Genomic DNA, 16798 nt, shown 5'->3' on the forward strand with positions numbered 1-16798 from the left:
TGTGTGGCTCTTATGTTATTTTCCTCATTGTTGTCACTAATATTTGTTGAGTTTATCATTAGAGCCTTGTATATTTTTAACTCTTTAAATTCCAGATCAACTGAGAGACAAAAACCTTGGCATTTAAACCAGCCACTTTTTTCTCAGGGTGGTGCTGCGGATACTGGTTCCTACCATCTGTTTTCTTATTACATCCAGCCTTCCTTCCATTGGTAGAGAGGAATTCAGCTTCTTCTGGTGCGCTAAAAGTCATTCATGTTTCTGTTTTGAATAATAGATCTCAGAAACTGTAGGAATTCTGATGTGCTTCAGTGCATGGAACAGTAACAGATGAGCTGCTTTGGGGAGAGCTGGAGCGCTCAGTCGGTCAGTAGTACAGTAGCAGGCTCACATGTGCCGATTGTTTCTGTGAGGTCAGAGGATCTGTTTATACTGCTGTCTGCTTGAAGGGGGGTGGGGGGTGGGTGATGTGGTGAGCAGTGGATATGCCTGTCAAAGTCAGTAGCAATTCTGGCAGAAGCTGCCGTCAGCTTAGTAAATCTGCAATGTTTTGATAGATAAGAGATGCTACTGTATAACTGTTTAAGATTTGTAGTGGACTGAGGAATGCTTGTTCTAGCTGCTGAAACTGACTGTAAATGTATTGCCTTAGGAGTATCATCATGGGGTCTACTGCTACAGAAACTGAAGAAGTGGAAAACACTACTTTTAAGTATCTCATAGGAGAACAGACTGAAAAAATGTGGCAACGCCTGAAAGGAATGTGAGTAAGCTCTTTGCTTGGTTCTGTGTTTTCATCCACCTCTCTGATAAAAAATTTTTTTTGAGTATTAACATGTTGAATTATTGGCACTTTCTGATTGTGCATTAGTGGTTTCTTTAGAAAGATTTTCTCTTTTAAAAATGTGTCAGTCTCAGCTAACAACTTGCTTGAAGGGTGAATAGTTTTTTGTGCAGGTATATTTTATGTAAAGTAAGGTAACTCCCTGAGAATTCACTTCATTGTTAGACTGCATGGCTTCTTTTATACATTCTGTATGTGTTACTTAGATACTCGGCTTAGATATGCAGAAAAGTAATTAGAAAAGCTGCTTGCCAGGGTACTTGCGGAAATAAAATTTCTCTAAGATAAAAAGAGAGATTGCTATTAGCACTTATTTCTTTGTGGTTAGATTTTGAAGAAAAAGGACAGGATTAATATGATAATAGATCATTATATTCCATTGTGCTTATTCATTATGACTTAATTAATAATACATTTTAAGGAGAAAAAGTTTATGTTGTAAAATTATTAGCAGCACACCAAACTTGCTTGAGAGTTTTGGCTTAAATCAACCAACTCACTTCTGAGAGTACAGAATAGCTCATAGTATAAAATAGACCTTTGTAAGATGGGTCAAGAAGTGTGCTTATGTCTGCATGAAATGTAAGTACCAGAGTCAAACTTTAATTGCAGTGCTATTTACCTTGCTTTTTAAACAGCATCTAGGCTTTTTTCTCAATGTATGTAAATTATTTCTGCTTAGTGTTCCAGCACACTATGTTTATATGCTTTATTTTCATTATGTCATAATGGTAAAATCAGATTTAATATTTGGATAAAAATATGAAATATGAATATTTACAGGCCATTGCAATTCCTTATCATATTTGCAAACTTCAGATGAAAATATATTTGCTTTTCTATAATAATAGCTGAAGGAATCCTATACTATGAGATACAGAGGTTTTTCAGGATTATTTCTAATGTTATATATATATATTATTGTATAAAATGCAACATTTGAGTAAATTTAATGTTGCTGTCTTGATATATATGATTTTTTAAAAGAAAAATTATATCAAACTATGTTAGGTAGAAATTCTACTTTCCTCTATTTGAATGTATTTAATGATGTTTATATATTAGTGCTCACTGTATATTTTCTTACACTTGAAGTAATACATTGTGTTACAGTGCACTGGTATAAGAGCACACTAATAATGGAAACACGTTTAACAGAGAATCACTTTTAAAAAGGAAGCCATCTTTATATCATTTGAATGAATTAGAGAAATATGTTTCCAAGACTCATTGAAGATTTAGAAATCACAGGTTTTTTTTATTTTGTAGAGGTGATTCTCTAGTGAAACAAATAATCCTAAAAAGCAAACAACAGCTTACAAAATTAATCAGCATAGATGAAAATTAGACATTGGCATTGGCAGTCATCAGATGATTTGCATGCTAACCTAATGAGTGGTTGAACATCTGTACTGGAAAAATTATATTTCATATTTCAACCTAGTTTAGATTTTCTTCCCTTTAGCAGGATAGGATGGTTTTGGTTTTTAGTTTGTTCTATTTTTCTGCAGTTATTTGAATGCATGAAGATGTATGGTAGTGAGTTTATGCATATGTCTTTAAAAAATTTAAAAAGTGAATGTGTGTCTACCTACCATTTTACGGCAAAGTTATCCGACTTTCACTTTAACACCTGATCTCAAAGATCAACTTCTCTTTTTTGTTTTCAAAGAAGGTGATAGAGTCATTTAGCAGTAGAGCTTCATGACTTGATATTCAACATGGATGTTGGATATTATTATATATGTATCTATATAAATTTTGAGTTGTGTCTATGTGGGGCCACTGAATGACCATATAGAACACTGAATGACCAAATTACTTACCAGTTTTTTTTTAAAAAAAATTATTGCTAACCTGATGGAAATAACCGAACGCTTTTGCATACCAAAGCAACAAAGAATTTCATTTTGATACTATTTTAACTTGTAGTTTGACTTAAGCCATTTTCAGTATTCCAGGCTTAGAACTGTCAAAACAAAACGCTCTGCATCTAAAATCTGCATGACTAATGACAACCAAATTGTTTAATTATGGTCTTTTGTGTAGTCTGCATTCAAAGGCATGATGTGATGGACTCCCTATTCCATTTCTGAGATTGTCTTGCCTATTTAAAATGTTATATTGACTCAAACAGAATTTTAGTTTATTGAAATGTCTAGTATTAGAATTCCAGTTTTAAGTATTGGCAGTTAAAATTATGTTACTCAGGAATGCTATCAAATAATTTTACAATAATTTTCTTAGTTTGGCAAAAAAAGACTCAATCCTTTGGATGTTTGTTTGGAAAGTAATTAAAAAAATTTTTTTCCACTGCAAAATGCAAACTTTACAAATGCGTTGATTTTCTTCAACAGTATACTTTATTCTTAAGTGGGTTTACAATAAGTACATTTCTGAGGTTAAACAAAAGTAGAGACAAAGGTTAAAGCAAAATAAGGTAATTCCAGTATACCTTAAAAATGGAAAATAAGAATCACTACAGGTAGATATTTACAGAACGTATTTTATAAGTGTTTTTAGATAACATTATATTTTAGAACACTTTTTTTTCAGTCCATAGAAGTAAGTTTTACGTTTTGTAGCACATGTGAAAATATTGGTAAACTGAATTAAAATATCAATTCTTCTCTATCATTTTGTTGATTTCTTTTGTTGAACTTTTAAATCTCCTCATACAATATTAATTGAAACAGCAAATTCAGTGATGTGTTAGGAAATCTCTTATTCCTTTGTGGGAACAAAGGTGAAACAGTTTTCCTTTCCCATTTCTGATGTAGACTTGTATGCTTTGTTCTATCTTTCTTTTTATAGTTGTGGCTCTTTTCGTTGGCTTTCTTCAATCCATCTTCTACTACTAATTTGTCACTCAGTATGACAATTTAGGTTCTGTGCAATGACTCACCGTCTCTGATGGTAGGAATGTTAGCAAATGACTATGGCATCATGTTCTTCATAAACTACCTTTAAAAGAATCATAGACTTGTCCATTAATTACCAGATGTTTAGCATTTGGAAAACACTTCCTAATTCTTTTGCCACCTTTACATCTGATGAAATTTCTGGTTCAGAAGTTTCCTGTGACCCTGGGACCTATATTACTTCTCACACACTGAGAATAGGTTTCTAACAGTTGTCTTTGCAAAGTTGTTAAAGTTTTTTATTTTCTATGCAGAAAGTTGAAGATTTTATATATTTTTAAATTTATAGATAGTAGTTTTTTCAATTTAAAAATAATCTTTTTGTGTGTCATGATAAAATTGCCGATAAATCCCAGTCTCTATTCTCATGTGGGTGAGTATGTGACTCTTTTGATGGCTTAGCCAGGCAAATCAGTTAAGAAAATCAGTTCTTTAGTCATAAAACTAATTTGAAGAAAACCATCTCATGAAACTTATATTGGTGTGTAGATGAAATATTAATATAAATCTCCTTGCATAACATTATGTTGTACATAACATTATGTTATAGTTTCTCTAATGGGCATCATTGATGTGAAATACCTTAGAGATCAAGAAACTGAACTCTGGAAACAGTCAGATATTTTCTATGCTATCCATCATTTAACTGAGTGACTGTGGTAAGATTCTTAGCTTTTTGAACATCACTTATTTGTAAAATTGAATTGTTTATTTAATCATTCATTCAGTCATTTAATAAATACCTACTGATTGTGTAGTGTGTCAGGCATAGGCACTTACATTCTTGATGAGGAAACAAATGACAAAACAGTAAACAAATGACAAAAAAGTAAATTACAGAAAAGTAAGCTAAAATGGAGTAAGAAATGACCTGAAGAAAATGCACCAGGTCATGTGATCAAGAGTTACTTGGAGAAGATATTTTGGATAGTCAGGTGTGACTTCTCTTAGAAGGTGATCCTTCAGCAAGAAAGACAAAAATTGGTATCTATCCCATTAGATATTGGGACAAGAAAGAGGCTAATGAATGACACATATAATCTCTGCCTAAGTTCAGAATTAAGTGAGGGACAGATATAGGAGTCCATAGACAGAGATAGAAATGACAGTGAAAGTGAAAGGATGAAAATGTTAGTTGCTTAGTTTTGTCTGACTCTGTGCAACCCCATGGACTGTAGCCCACCAGGCTCTTGTGTCCATGAGATTCTCCAGGCAAGAATACTGGAGTGGGTTGCCATTCCCTTCTCCAGGGGATCTTCCTGACCCAGGAATTGAACCCAAGTTTCTTGCATTATAAGCAGATCATTTACTGTATGAGCTACCAGGAAAACCCTAGAAATGACAGCTTTATTGAAAAACTAGACTTTTAATGGAGAGTAGGGTTTTTGGTTTGCAGCTAAAGAAGCCAAAATGCTTCTGATTTCAACTTACTCCCCCAAACTGTAGACTTTTCCAAAAGAAACAGAACAACTACTCCTAAATTTACCTTATGATCTTTAACATATGAGATATGCTTTCTTCAGTTCAGTTCAGTTCAGTTCAGTTCAGTTGCTCAGTATGTCGCAGCATGCCAGGCCTCCCTGTCCATCACAATCTCCTGGAGTTCACTCAGACTCGCGTCCATCGAGTCAGTGATGCCATCCAGCCATATAGCCTCTGTTGTCCCCTTCTCCTCCTGCCCGCAATCCTTCCCAGCATCAAAGTCTTTTCCAATGAGTCAACTCTTCGCATGAGGTGGCCAAAGTACTGGAGTGTCAGCTTTAGCATCATTCTTTCCAAAGAAATCCCAGGGCAGATCTCCTTCAGAATGGACTGGTTGGATCTCCTTGCAGTCCAAGGGACTCTCAAGAGTCTTCTCCAACACCACAGTTCAAAAGCATCAATTCTTCAGCGCTCAACTTTCTTCACAGTCCAACTCTCACATCCATACATGACCACAGGAAAAACCATAGCCTTGACTAGACAGACCTTAGTCGGCAAAGTAATGTCTCTGCTTTTGAATATACTATCTAGGTTGGTCATAACTTTTCTTCCAAGGAGTAATCGTCTTTTAATTTTCATGGCTGCAATCACCATCTGCAGTGATTTTGGAGCTCAGAAAAATAAAGTCTGACACTGTTTCCACTGTTTCTCCATCTGTTTCCCATGGAGTGATGGGACCAGATGCCATGATCTTTGTTTTCTGAATGTTGAGCTTTAAGCCAACTTTTTCACTCTCCTCTTTCACTTTCATCAAGAAGCTTTTGAGTTCCTCTTCACTTTCTGCCATAAGGGTGGTGTGCTCTGCATATCTGAGGTTATTGATATTTCTCCCAGCAATCTTGATTCCAGCTTGTGTTTCTTCCAGTCCAGCGTTTCTCATGATGTACCCTGCATAGAAGTTAAATAAGCAGGGTGACAATATACAGCCTTGACATACTCCTTTTCCTCTTTGGAACCAGTCTGTTGTTCCATGTCCAGTTCTAACTGTTGCTTCCTGACCTGCATATAGGTTTCTCAAGAGGCAGGTCAGGTGGTCTGGGATTCCCATCTCTCTCAGAATTTTCCACAGTTTGTTGTGATCCACACAGTCAAAGGCTTTGGCATAGTCAATAAAGCAGAAACAGATATTTTTCTGGAACTCTCTTGGGTTTTCCATGATCCAGCAGATGTTGGCCATTTGATCTCTGGTTCCTCTGCCTTTTCTAAAACCAGCTTGAACATCTGGAATTTCACGGTTCACGTATTGCTGAAGTCTAGCTTGGAGAATTTTGATCATTACTTTACTAGCATGTGTGATGAGTGCAATTGTGAGGTAGTTTGAGCATTCTTTGGCATTGCCTTTCTTTGGGATTGATATGAAAACTGAGCTTTTCCAGTCCTGTGGCCACTGCTGAGTTTTCCAAATTTGCTGGCATATTTAGTGCAGCACTTTCACAGCCTCATCTTTCAGGCTTTGAAACAGCTCAACTGGAATTCTATCACCTCCACTAGCTTTGTTCGTAGTGTTGCTTTCTAAGGCCCAGTTGACTTCACATTCCAAGATGTCTGGTTCTAGATGAGTGATCACACCATCGTGATTATCTGAGTCGTGAAGATCCTTTTTGTACAGTTCTTCCATGTATTCTTGCCATCTCTGAATATCTTCTGCTTCTGTTAGGCCCATACAATTTCTGTCCTTTATTGAGCCCATCTTTGCATGAAATGTTCCCTTGATATCTCTAATTTTCTTGAAGAGATCTCTAGTCTTTCCCATTCTTTTCTTTTCCTCTATTTCTTTGCATTGATCACTGAAGAAGGCTTTCTTATCTCTTCTTGCTATTCTTTGGAACTCTGCATTCAGATGCTTATATCTTTCCTTTTCTCCTTGGCTTTTCGCTTCTCTTGTTTTCACAGCTATTTGTAAGCCTTCCCCAGACAGCCATTTTGCTTTTTTGCATTTCTTTTCCATGGGAATGGTCTTGATCCCTGTCTACTGTACAATGTCACGAACCTCATTCCGTAGTTCATCAGGCACTCTATCAGATCTAGGCCCTTAAATCTGTTTCTCACTTCCACTGTATAATCATAAGGGATTTGATCTAGGTCATACCTGAATGGTCTAGCAGTTTTCCCTGCTTTCTTCAATTTAAGTCTGTTGGCAATAAGGAGCTCATGATCTGAGCCACAGTAAGCTCCTGGTCTTTTTTTTGTTGACTGTATAGAGCTTCTCCATCTTTTGCTGCAGAGAGTATAATCAATCTGTTTTCGGTGTTGACCATCTAGTGATGTCCATGTGTAGAGTCTTCTCTTGTGTTGTTGGAAGAGGGTGTTTGCTATGACCAGTGCATTATCTTGGTAAAACTCTATTAGTCTTTGCCCTGTTTCATTCCGTATTCCAAGGCCAAATTTGCCTGTTACCCCAGGTGTTTCTTGACTTCCTACTTTTGCATTCCAGTCCCCTATAATGAAAAGGACCTCTTTTTTGGGTGTTAGTTCTAAAAGGTCTTGTAGGTCTTCATAGAACCGTTCAACTTCAGCTTCTTCAGCGTTACTGGTTGGGGCATAGACTTGGATTACTGTGATATTGAATGGTTTGCCTTGGAAACGAACAGAGATCATTCTGTCGTTTTTGAGATTGCATCCAAGTACTGCATTTCGGACTCTTTTGTTGACCATGATGGTTACTCCATTTCTTCTGAGGGATTCCTGCCCGCAGTAGTAGATATAATGGTCATCTGAGTTAAATTCACCCATTCCAGTCCATTTTAGTTCGCTGATTCCTAGAATGTCAACGTTCACTCTTGCCATCTCCTGTTTGACCACTTCCAATTTGCCTTGATTCATAGACCTGACATTCCAGGTTCCTATGCAACATTGCTCTTTACAGCATCGGACCTTGCTTCTATCACTAGTCACATCCACAACTGGGTATTGTTTTTGCTTTGGCTCCATCCTTTCATTCTTTCTGGATTTATTTCTCTACTGTCCTCCAGTAGCATGTTGGGCACCTACTGACCTGGGGAGTACCTCCTTCAGTATCCTATCATTTTGCCTTTTCATACTGTTCATGGGGTTCTCAAGGCAAAAATACTGAAGTGGCTTGCCATTCCCTTCTCCAGTGGACCACATTCTGTCAGACCTCTCTACCATGACCCGCCCGTCTTGGGTTGCCCCGCAGGCATGGCTTAGTTTCATTGAGTTAGACATAGCTGTGGTCCTAGTGTGATTAGATTGACTAGTTTTCTGTGAGTATGGTTTCAGTGTGTCTGCCCTCTGATGCCCGCTTGCAACACCTACCATTTTACCTGGGTTTCTCTTAATTTGGGTGTGTTATGCTTTCTTACAAGTAGAATATCCCTTCCACACCTCCTGAAAAGGACAGTTTAATATACCTAAGTCTAATTCCTTCTGCACAATTCACCAACCAAATGTTGCTTCTCTTCCTTTGTGAAAGAGTGTGAAAAGCAGCAAAGAGAGGTCTGGAAGGCTTTTCCAATAAAAGGTCTTTCCACCTAGAAGGAAGTGTTAGGATCTGGGAATCTAGATGTTGCCAGAATCAAGATAGTGAAAATTATAAATAATGCATAACTGAAAATGGGAATAATATCCTTATCAATTTTATAGTTGTTGGGAAGATTAAATGCATTAATGCTTATAAACTGCTTAGAACAGTGTCTAGAATTCAAGAAACCCTAAGTGTATCAACATTAGTACTAATGATATATGCGGAAGCAGAATACTATTTTTTAAGGTAATTTTCTTATCAGAATCAGTAGATAGAGCAGGATTGTCAAGATGAGAAAAGAAAGCTTTCTTTTAGCTCAGTGGAATGGTCTCACCGAGAGCATCAGGTTTGTCTTTACCAGAACAATTGCACTGAAGGATTTACGTTTCTCTGGGGCAAGAGCCTGTTATGTCAGAATGAAATGCTGAGGAAGAGAAGCAAACTGGTCTTGAGAGTTTCACTGATAGACAATTGCCTAGATGGATTCATTGTCTTTTGTTCAGCATTTTGTAGTGGTCTTAGAATAGATTTTAGGTCTCCATAATCAGGTATGACCTAGGGCTAATCTGGTTTCTTGAGTCACTCAGGCTTGAGAACCACTCATTAGGTCTTTTCTTATCCCTGTCTAGGTCTGATTCTTAAGAGAGTTTATTTGCAAGTAATTGTTGTCCTGTCCCATGGTCATTCCTTTTGTCGATTCATCTTAGAATATACCAAATTACCATTATGTTATTAGATTTTGTCCTTTATTCTAACATATTTCAGTCAGTTAATCAAATTTAAATATTTGAGCAAGTCTGATTCCCATCTGAAAGGACTGTGCTATAAGCCATTTGGATTTGAAAGGAACTGTTCATTAACATTATTAAACGGATGAGAGTGCTAAAGACTTATGAGAATCCTGGTATTCCTCATACCTGATCTCAGAAATAACTATTTATTGTTAAGAAAGGTTATAAAAATGTTAACAAGTTATAAGAGGTATATTTGTGAGACATTTTGACTCTTGGTTTCTCCTTTAAACTACAATTTCTTGAAGTTGTTCACAGAGATTATATATTTTTAATAATTTGTAAAATTTTTAAAAAACAAATTTTTATTAAATAGACCCCAAAATGCTCAAAGCAAATAGTTTCTTGTGGGTAAAAATTTCATATTTATAGCTATTCAAAGAAAGTTCATAATGAGTCATGAAAAAGTAGTAAAATCTCTAAGTGCCATTGTCTACAGGGCAGCAAAACAGAAGTCCGCCTTAATTAAACTCTACATAATCATGGAGCATTAGAAGATTCTTAGAAGTTTGTATATGAATCAGGTCCTTGATAAATTAGGAGAAAATCACAATAGGCTCCTTATTAGAAAAGTAACAGTATGATGGCTTTAATTCATTTAAAATTGGGCTTTCTAAGACTTGGTTAAAAATAAACTTCATTTGGAGCAAGCCAAGAAAAAACTACTTAAAAATCACCTTATAAGTGAATCATAGTAATAATCACAATTTATAATTCTTTTGTGCTTTATTCCTTCTAAAATATTTTTCTTTTGATCTATATAGTTCAGATTTACACAGTTCAAATTATCCTGTTTTTCTGATGAGAAAACTGAGCCTCAAAGACATTAAATAGCCTGACTAATGTTACTCTATTAATAGGAAGTGAACAAGATACCTAGGCCCATACCTATTTCATTTAATACTGACTTAGATAATTTCATTTAACATTTGAGACTCACTATAAAACCTGACATTTAAGGAGTTAAAAACTGCTCTCTTATTTTGATTTTTCCACAAACCTGCCATCTGTTTGCCTAATTCTGAATACTCAAAGATGAATACTAAGGGGAGTTATCACTTGGCATATGCTTTAGATGTTGGAAACTCCCCAGTTCTATTTCTCTCCTTTTCTAGGGTGTGTACCACCATTATCCCTTTAATTAAATTATTTAAACAATGATCCTAGCTAGAATTTAAAAAGGAATTTGACCTTTCCTAAACTCTATTGCCCTTTTCAAGCTTGGACTCTTACAAAACTATTCTAATTTATTTGGCTTTTAGTAAGCCAAACAACAGAGAAAGATAACCGTGCACAGTAGAAACATCAGGCTGTCTGTCTCAGAAGATTTTTATTTACCAATGATAATAAAGCCAGGAGTTCTAATGATTAACACTAAATGTTTTATTTTTGCTATGCTTTCTCTTCTTTCCATATTATAAAGGATTTTAAGCATGTGATACTGTTCTTTTTTAGAGTGAGCATTTCTCCTTTTGTTTATTTTTAAAAAATCACCTAAGTGGAGTTTATTCTTCTTTATTGCCCATAGATAAAGGCACATAAGTATGTTCCTCATTGTTTCTTAGAGTGTATTTGGAAATGGTTACTAGATGGGTTAAGGAGCTCTTTTGAACTCTAAGAATTCTCAAAATCTTTGGTACCTCCTGGTGGTTCCAGTATGCAAAAGTATCTTTATTTGTGTGACCCTCTTGATATTTCATCCCCTAGCACATCTCTGCTTTAATATCTCAAGTTTTCCAAAGAGCTCTCTATTTTCCAGGAATTCTTTCATGCTGTTGTTTATTATTACAGTATGGTCTAGTTTGTCCGTTACTTCCTGCATCCACTCTAGGATTATCCCTCCCATACTGACCCTGAGCTTGTGTATTGGCTGACTTGCTTTGGCCAATGGGGCGTTAGCAAATGAGATACAAACAAAGGCTTGGGAAGGGCTTATGTTTTGGGGTTTATCCTGTCATGTTGCTCTTTGGAACTCTCGTAGTAGTGCTGGAAGAAGCCTGCTTAAGCCTATCAGAGAATGAGCATGTGGCACACATATAAGCCATTTCCAGCTGAGGCTCCTCTAGCCCAAACAGACCATCAACCATCAGATGTGTGAGTGAGATCTTCCCGGATTATCCAGCTTCCTCAAAATCATGACAAAATAGTAAATGTTCATTGTTTTTGGCTACTAAGTTGCAAGATGGTTTGTTATACACATACATAGACCACCCCCCCAACCCCCGCCCACGGCATCAACTAATATATAACTAAAATCAAACTCTTAGCCTCTAAATTTTTTATATACTTCTCTGGCTTCTAGTTTTTTCCTGCTGACTCTCTTCTCTTTCATCATCTCCTATCATTCATTTCTTTTACTCAATCAAAAATTGGGAAATATTTCAGAGATTATAAAAATGAAAGTGGAAGTCCCTATTTTCAGAAAGTCAGTTCAATAAAATTCTCTTCCATGTTATTTTCACCAGTAACAACATTCATGATACTCACAGACATAGTATTTCTTCCAATACATAATCACTTAGTAGCCTGTGCATTCAAGTTGTATTGCTCTTAGATTTCTTTGAACAAATATAATTTTCCACCAAATAGAAGAGAAACATAGAATATGGCAGAGGAACTGAATAGTTTCATAAGAGAAGATGGTTCATATCCCGTTACCCTGGCAACAGGCACTGGGAACGCCAGGGCTCCCCACACATCCTGTTGCCCTGACAACAGGTCAGGCAGGGCATGGGAAGGCCCAGTTCCCACTCTTCTAGTCCTTTTCCTTGCAACCACAAAGAAGAAGGAGAAAGTGATTTTGCATTTTGTTCTTCCCTACCAGAATATTTCTTCTATTATCTGAACCATTCCATTATAAGATTATCTTTCCAGATGTAAGAGAGGGTAAGAAAATAGTGACCTATATTTTTATATTCATAATCTCTGAAACATTTGCTAGTTTTTGACTGAGCTAAAAATGATAGGAAAAAAAGCAGAGGGAGGGAATAAAGCAGTAGAGGTAGTAAACTGTGGAAACCAGATCAGTAGTGCACGAATAATACAGCAGCCAAGAGCTGATTTGGAGTCTCTGTCACTTACCTACATTGGTTAGGCTTAGCTAATTTTTAAGGAGTTCACCTGTGAAAGTCAAATCTGTGAAATGGTTGCTTATTTGGTTCCTGTATTTTGTGAACAGGCAGTGCATAGCCAAACACCGTAAAATGACATTCTATTATAAGTTTTTTTGCCCAATTAATTTTCAGTTCTGTACAACTTTTCCCCTTTTTTAATTCTTATTCAAGTTTTATTATCTTTCATCACTTATCTTTTCTTACAATACAGAGTTGATAAGAAAGCAAGCTGATTGAATTCTTATTTTCCTTTCTTCTCTCTTTGTTACTTAAGCAATTGGTTTGATTATGTAAAAGAAATACACTTTATTTTGGGGACTGGAAGTTATTTTGTCTTTATAATTTTTAGCTTTGCATAAACTAGTTGTCTGTTTAAAACTGTCAAAAACATTTGTTGTTGTTGTTTAATTGCTAAGTCATGTTTGACTCTTTTCTGACTCCATGGACTATAGCCTGCCAGGTTCCTCTGTCCATGAGATTTCCCAGACAAGAATACTGGAGTGGGTTGCCATTTCCTGCTCTAGGGGATCTTCCCAACAAGGGGTTGAACCTGTGTCTCTTGCACAGGCAGGTGGATTTTTTACCACTGAGCTAACAGGGAAGCCCATGACAAATAACATCAGTTATGCTATTACTGCTGCTGCTGCTGCTAAGTCGCTTCAGTCGTGTCCGCCTCTGTGTGACAGCAGCCCACCAGGCTCCCCCGTCCCTGGGATTCTCCAGGCAAGAACACTGGAGTGGGTTGCCATTTCCTCCTCTAATGCATGAAAGTAAAAAGTGAAAGTGAAGTCACTCAGTCTTGTCTGACTCTTAGCAACCCCATGGACTGCAGCCCACCAGGCTCCTCTGTCCATGGGATTTTCCAGGCAAGAGTACTAGTCTCCACCAATTTTCCCATGAATTAAAATCTTAGTTGATTCCTTTAATTTTAAAAGTAGAATAAAAGAATACCTAGAATTTCTAGGTAGAGTAGCAAGCTTAAAATTCTATAAAACAGAAATCTTGGACTTCTGTAAACCAGAGTCTTACTGTTGAAGAGAAGAGAAGCTAAATCTTTCACTCAAAAAATAGGAAAAGGGATTTGTGGAGAAAAGACGAAATTTAAATGGATTGAAAAGGAACTATAGGCTGTAAAGAGGAGATATCTTTGGGAGACTGTAGCTAAGTTAAAGCTGAATTTCTGAAAGACCAGGTGAGAAAATTGAAGCCTAATCAGAATATCACTAAAATCCATGAAAAACATTCAAGACTATGTGAGACTAGATAAGATGACGCATCTAGGTACTCTAATTGTACTTCATGCATTATTACTGGGGGCTTACCTTGTGGCTCAAAAGGATTTTTCTGCCTTTCTGGTAACCCTTCCAACTTCCCAAGAGGTAACAAAAGGGGAGAGGTAGGGTCCATTTGCCATGTGTTTAGTATTGTATTCTCGGTATATTAGAATAGTACATTACATAAAGTAAGAACTTAGAAAACTGTTTCACAATAACAAAAACCAATAATTAGGCAATGTGTAACAACAACTTCAGCTAGTAAAGCTGTGTTGTTTCAGTTCAGTTCAGTTCAGTTCAGTCGCTCAGTCGTGTCCGACTCTGCAACCCCATGAACCGCAGCACGCCAGGCCTCCCTGTCCATCACCAACTCCCGGAGTCCATCCAAACCTATGTCCACTGAGTCAGTGATGCCATCCCACCATCTCATCCTCCATCATCCCCTTTTCCTCCTGCCCTCAATCTTTCCCAGCATCAGGGTCTTTTCAAATGAGTCAGCTGTTCACATCAAGTGGCCAAAGTATTGGATGGAGTTGCAGCTTCAAAATCAGTCCTACCAATGAACATGTATGGATGTGAGAGTTGGACTATAAAGAAAGCTGAGCGCTGAAGAATTGATGCTTTTGAACTGTGGTGTTGGAGAAGACTCTTGAGAGTCCCTTGGACTGCAAGGAGATCCAACCAGTCCATCCTAAAGGAGATCAGTCCTGGGTGTTCATTGGTAGGACTGTATTGTTTAGCAGCAACATTAATTCAGGCTGGAAGGTCAAGAAGGTTTGATGGATTGGAAGAGATTATTGTGGATGAGATTACATGACAACCAAAACCAAAACCAAAAGATAAGCCTTATAATACAGTACTTAGAGTCTCAGAGGGTGGTCACATTGTGGCTGTTCAGTCTCTCAGTCATATCCGACTCTTTGCGACCTCATGGACTGCAGCAGCCCAGGCTTCCCTCTCCTTCACTCTCTCCTGGAATTTGCTCACACTAAAGTCCCTTCAGTCTGTGAAGCCCTCCAACAATCTCGTCCTCTGTTGTCCCCTTCTCCTCCTGATTTCAATCTTTCCCAGCATCAGGGTCTTTTCTGATACGTTGGCTCTTTCCAACAGGTGACCAAAGTATTGGAGCTTCAACTTCAGCTTCAATTCTTCCAATAAATATTCAGCATTGATTTCCTATAGGATTACTGGTTTGATCTCCTTGCAGTCTAAGGAACTTTCAAGAGTCTTCTCCAACACCACAGTTCAAAACGTCAATTCTTTGATGCTCAGTCTTCTTTATGGTCCACCTCTCACATCTGTAGATGACTACTGGAAAAACTGTAGCTTTCACTATACGGACCTTTGTTGGCAACGTAATATCTTTGCTTTTTAACATGCTGTCTAGGTTGATCATAGCTTTTCTTCCAAGGAGCAAGAGTCTTTTAATTTCATGGCTGCAGTCACCATATGCAGTGATTTTGGAGCCCAAGAAAATAAAGTCTCTCACTGTTTCCATTGTTTCCCCATCTATTTGCCATGAAGTGATGGGACTAGATGCCATGATTTTTTTTTTTTTTAATGTTGAGTTTTAAGCCAACTTTTTCACTCTCCTCTTTCGCTTTCATCAAGACGCTCTTTAGTTAATCTTTGCTTTCTGCCATAAGGGTGGTGTCATCTGCATATCTGAGTTTATTGGTATTTCTCCTTAAAATCTTGATTATAGCTTGTGCTTCATCCAGCCTGGTTTTTCGCATGATGTACTCTGCATATAAGTTAAATAAGCAGGGTGACACTATATAGCCTTGATGTACTCCTTTCCCAATTTGGAACCAGTCCATTATTCCATATCCAGTTCTAATTGTTGGCTCTTGACCTGCATACAGGTTTCTCAGGAGTCAAGTCAGGTAGTCTGGTATTCTCATCTCTTTAAGAATTTCCAACAGTTTGTTTTGATCCATGCAGTCAAAAAGGCTTTAATGTAGTCAATGAAGCAGAAGTAGATTTTCTTCTGATATTTCCTTGTTTTTTCTATGATCCAACAATTGTTGGCAATTTGCTCTCGGCTTCCTCTGCTTTTTCTAAATCCAGCTTGAACATCTGGAAATTCTCGGTTCATGTACTCTTAAAGCCTAGCTTGTAGAATTTTGAGCATTACTTTGCTAGCGTGTGAAATGGGTGCCATTGTGCAGTAATTTGAACATTCTTTGGCACTGTCTTTCTTTGGAATTGGAATGAAAACTGACCTTTTCCAGTCATGTGGCCATTGCTGAGTTTTCCAAATTTGCTGTATATTGAGTGCAGCACTTTAACCACTTAATCTTTTAGGATCTGAAATAGCCGACTGGAATTCCATTGCCTCCACTCACTTTGTTCATAGTGATGCTTCCTAAGGCCCCCTTGACTTTGCACTCCAGGATATCTGGCTCTAGGTGAGTGATTACACCATTGTGGATATCTGCATCCTTAGGGCCTTTTTGTATAGTTCTTCTGTGTATTCTTGCCACCTCTTTTTCATATCTTCTGCTTCTGTTAGGTCCATACTGTTTCTGTCCTTTATTGTGCCCATCTTTGCATGCAGTGTTCCCTTGATATCTCTAATTTTCTTGAAGAGGTCTCTAGTCTTTCCCATTCTGTTGTTTCCCTCTGTTTCTTTGTACTGATCACTTAGGAAGGCTTTCTTATCTCTCCTTACTATTCTTTGAAACTCTTCATTCAGCTGGATATATCCTTCCTTTTCTCCTTTGCCTTTCATTTTTCTTCTTTTCTCAACTATTTGTAAGGCCTCCTCAGACAACTATTTTGCCTCTTTGCACTTCTTTTTCTTGGGGATGATTTTGATCCGCTCCTACTGTTCAATGTTGTGATCCTCTATCCATAGTTCTTCAGGCACTCTATCAGTTCTAATCA

General features: G+C 37.2%; 1 protein-coding gene across 1 annotated transcript in view; it reads left to right on the plus strand.

The window, feature by feature from the left end:
- Positions 1 to 330: 330 nt before the first annotated feature.
- The window catches only part of PDE1A (phosphodiesterase 1A), a 385920-nt gene continuing 369452 nt past the window's right edge, over positions 331 to 16798 (plus strand). The window contains exons 1-2 of the mRNA XM_052658277.1: positions 331 to 413; positions 653 to 763. Coding sequence (XP_052514237.1) covers positions 331 to 413; positions 653 to 763 — 194 coding nt within the window. The remainder of the gene's footprint in view (positions 414 to 652; positions 764 to 16798) is intronic.

The sequence above is a fragment of the Budorcas taxicolor genome, chromosome 2, assembly GCF_023091745.1.
Source record: "Budorcas taxicolor isolate Tak-1 chromosome 2, Takin1.1, whole genome shotgun sequence".
NCBI lineage: Eukaryota > Metazoa > Chordata > Mammalia > Artiodactyla > Bovidae > Budorcas > Budorcas taxicolor.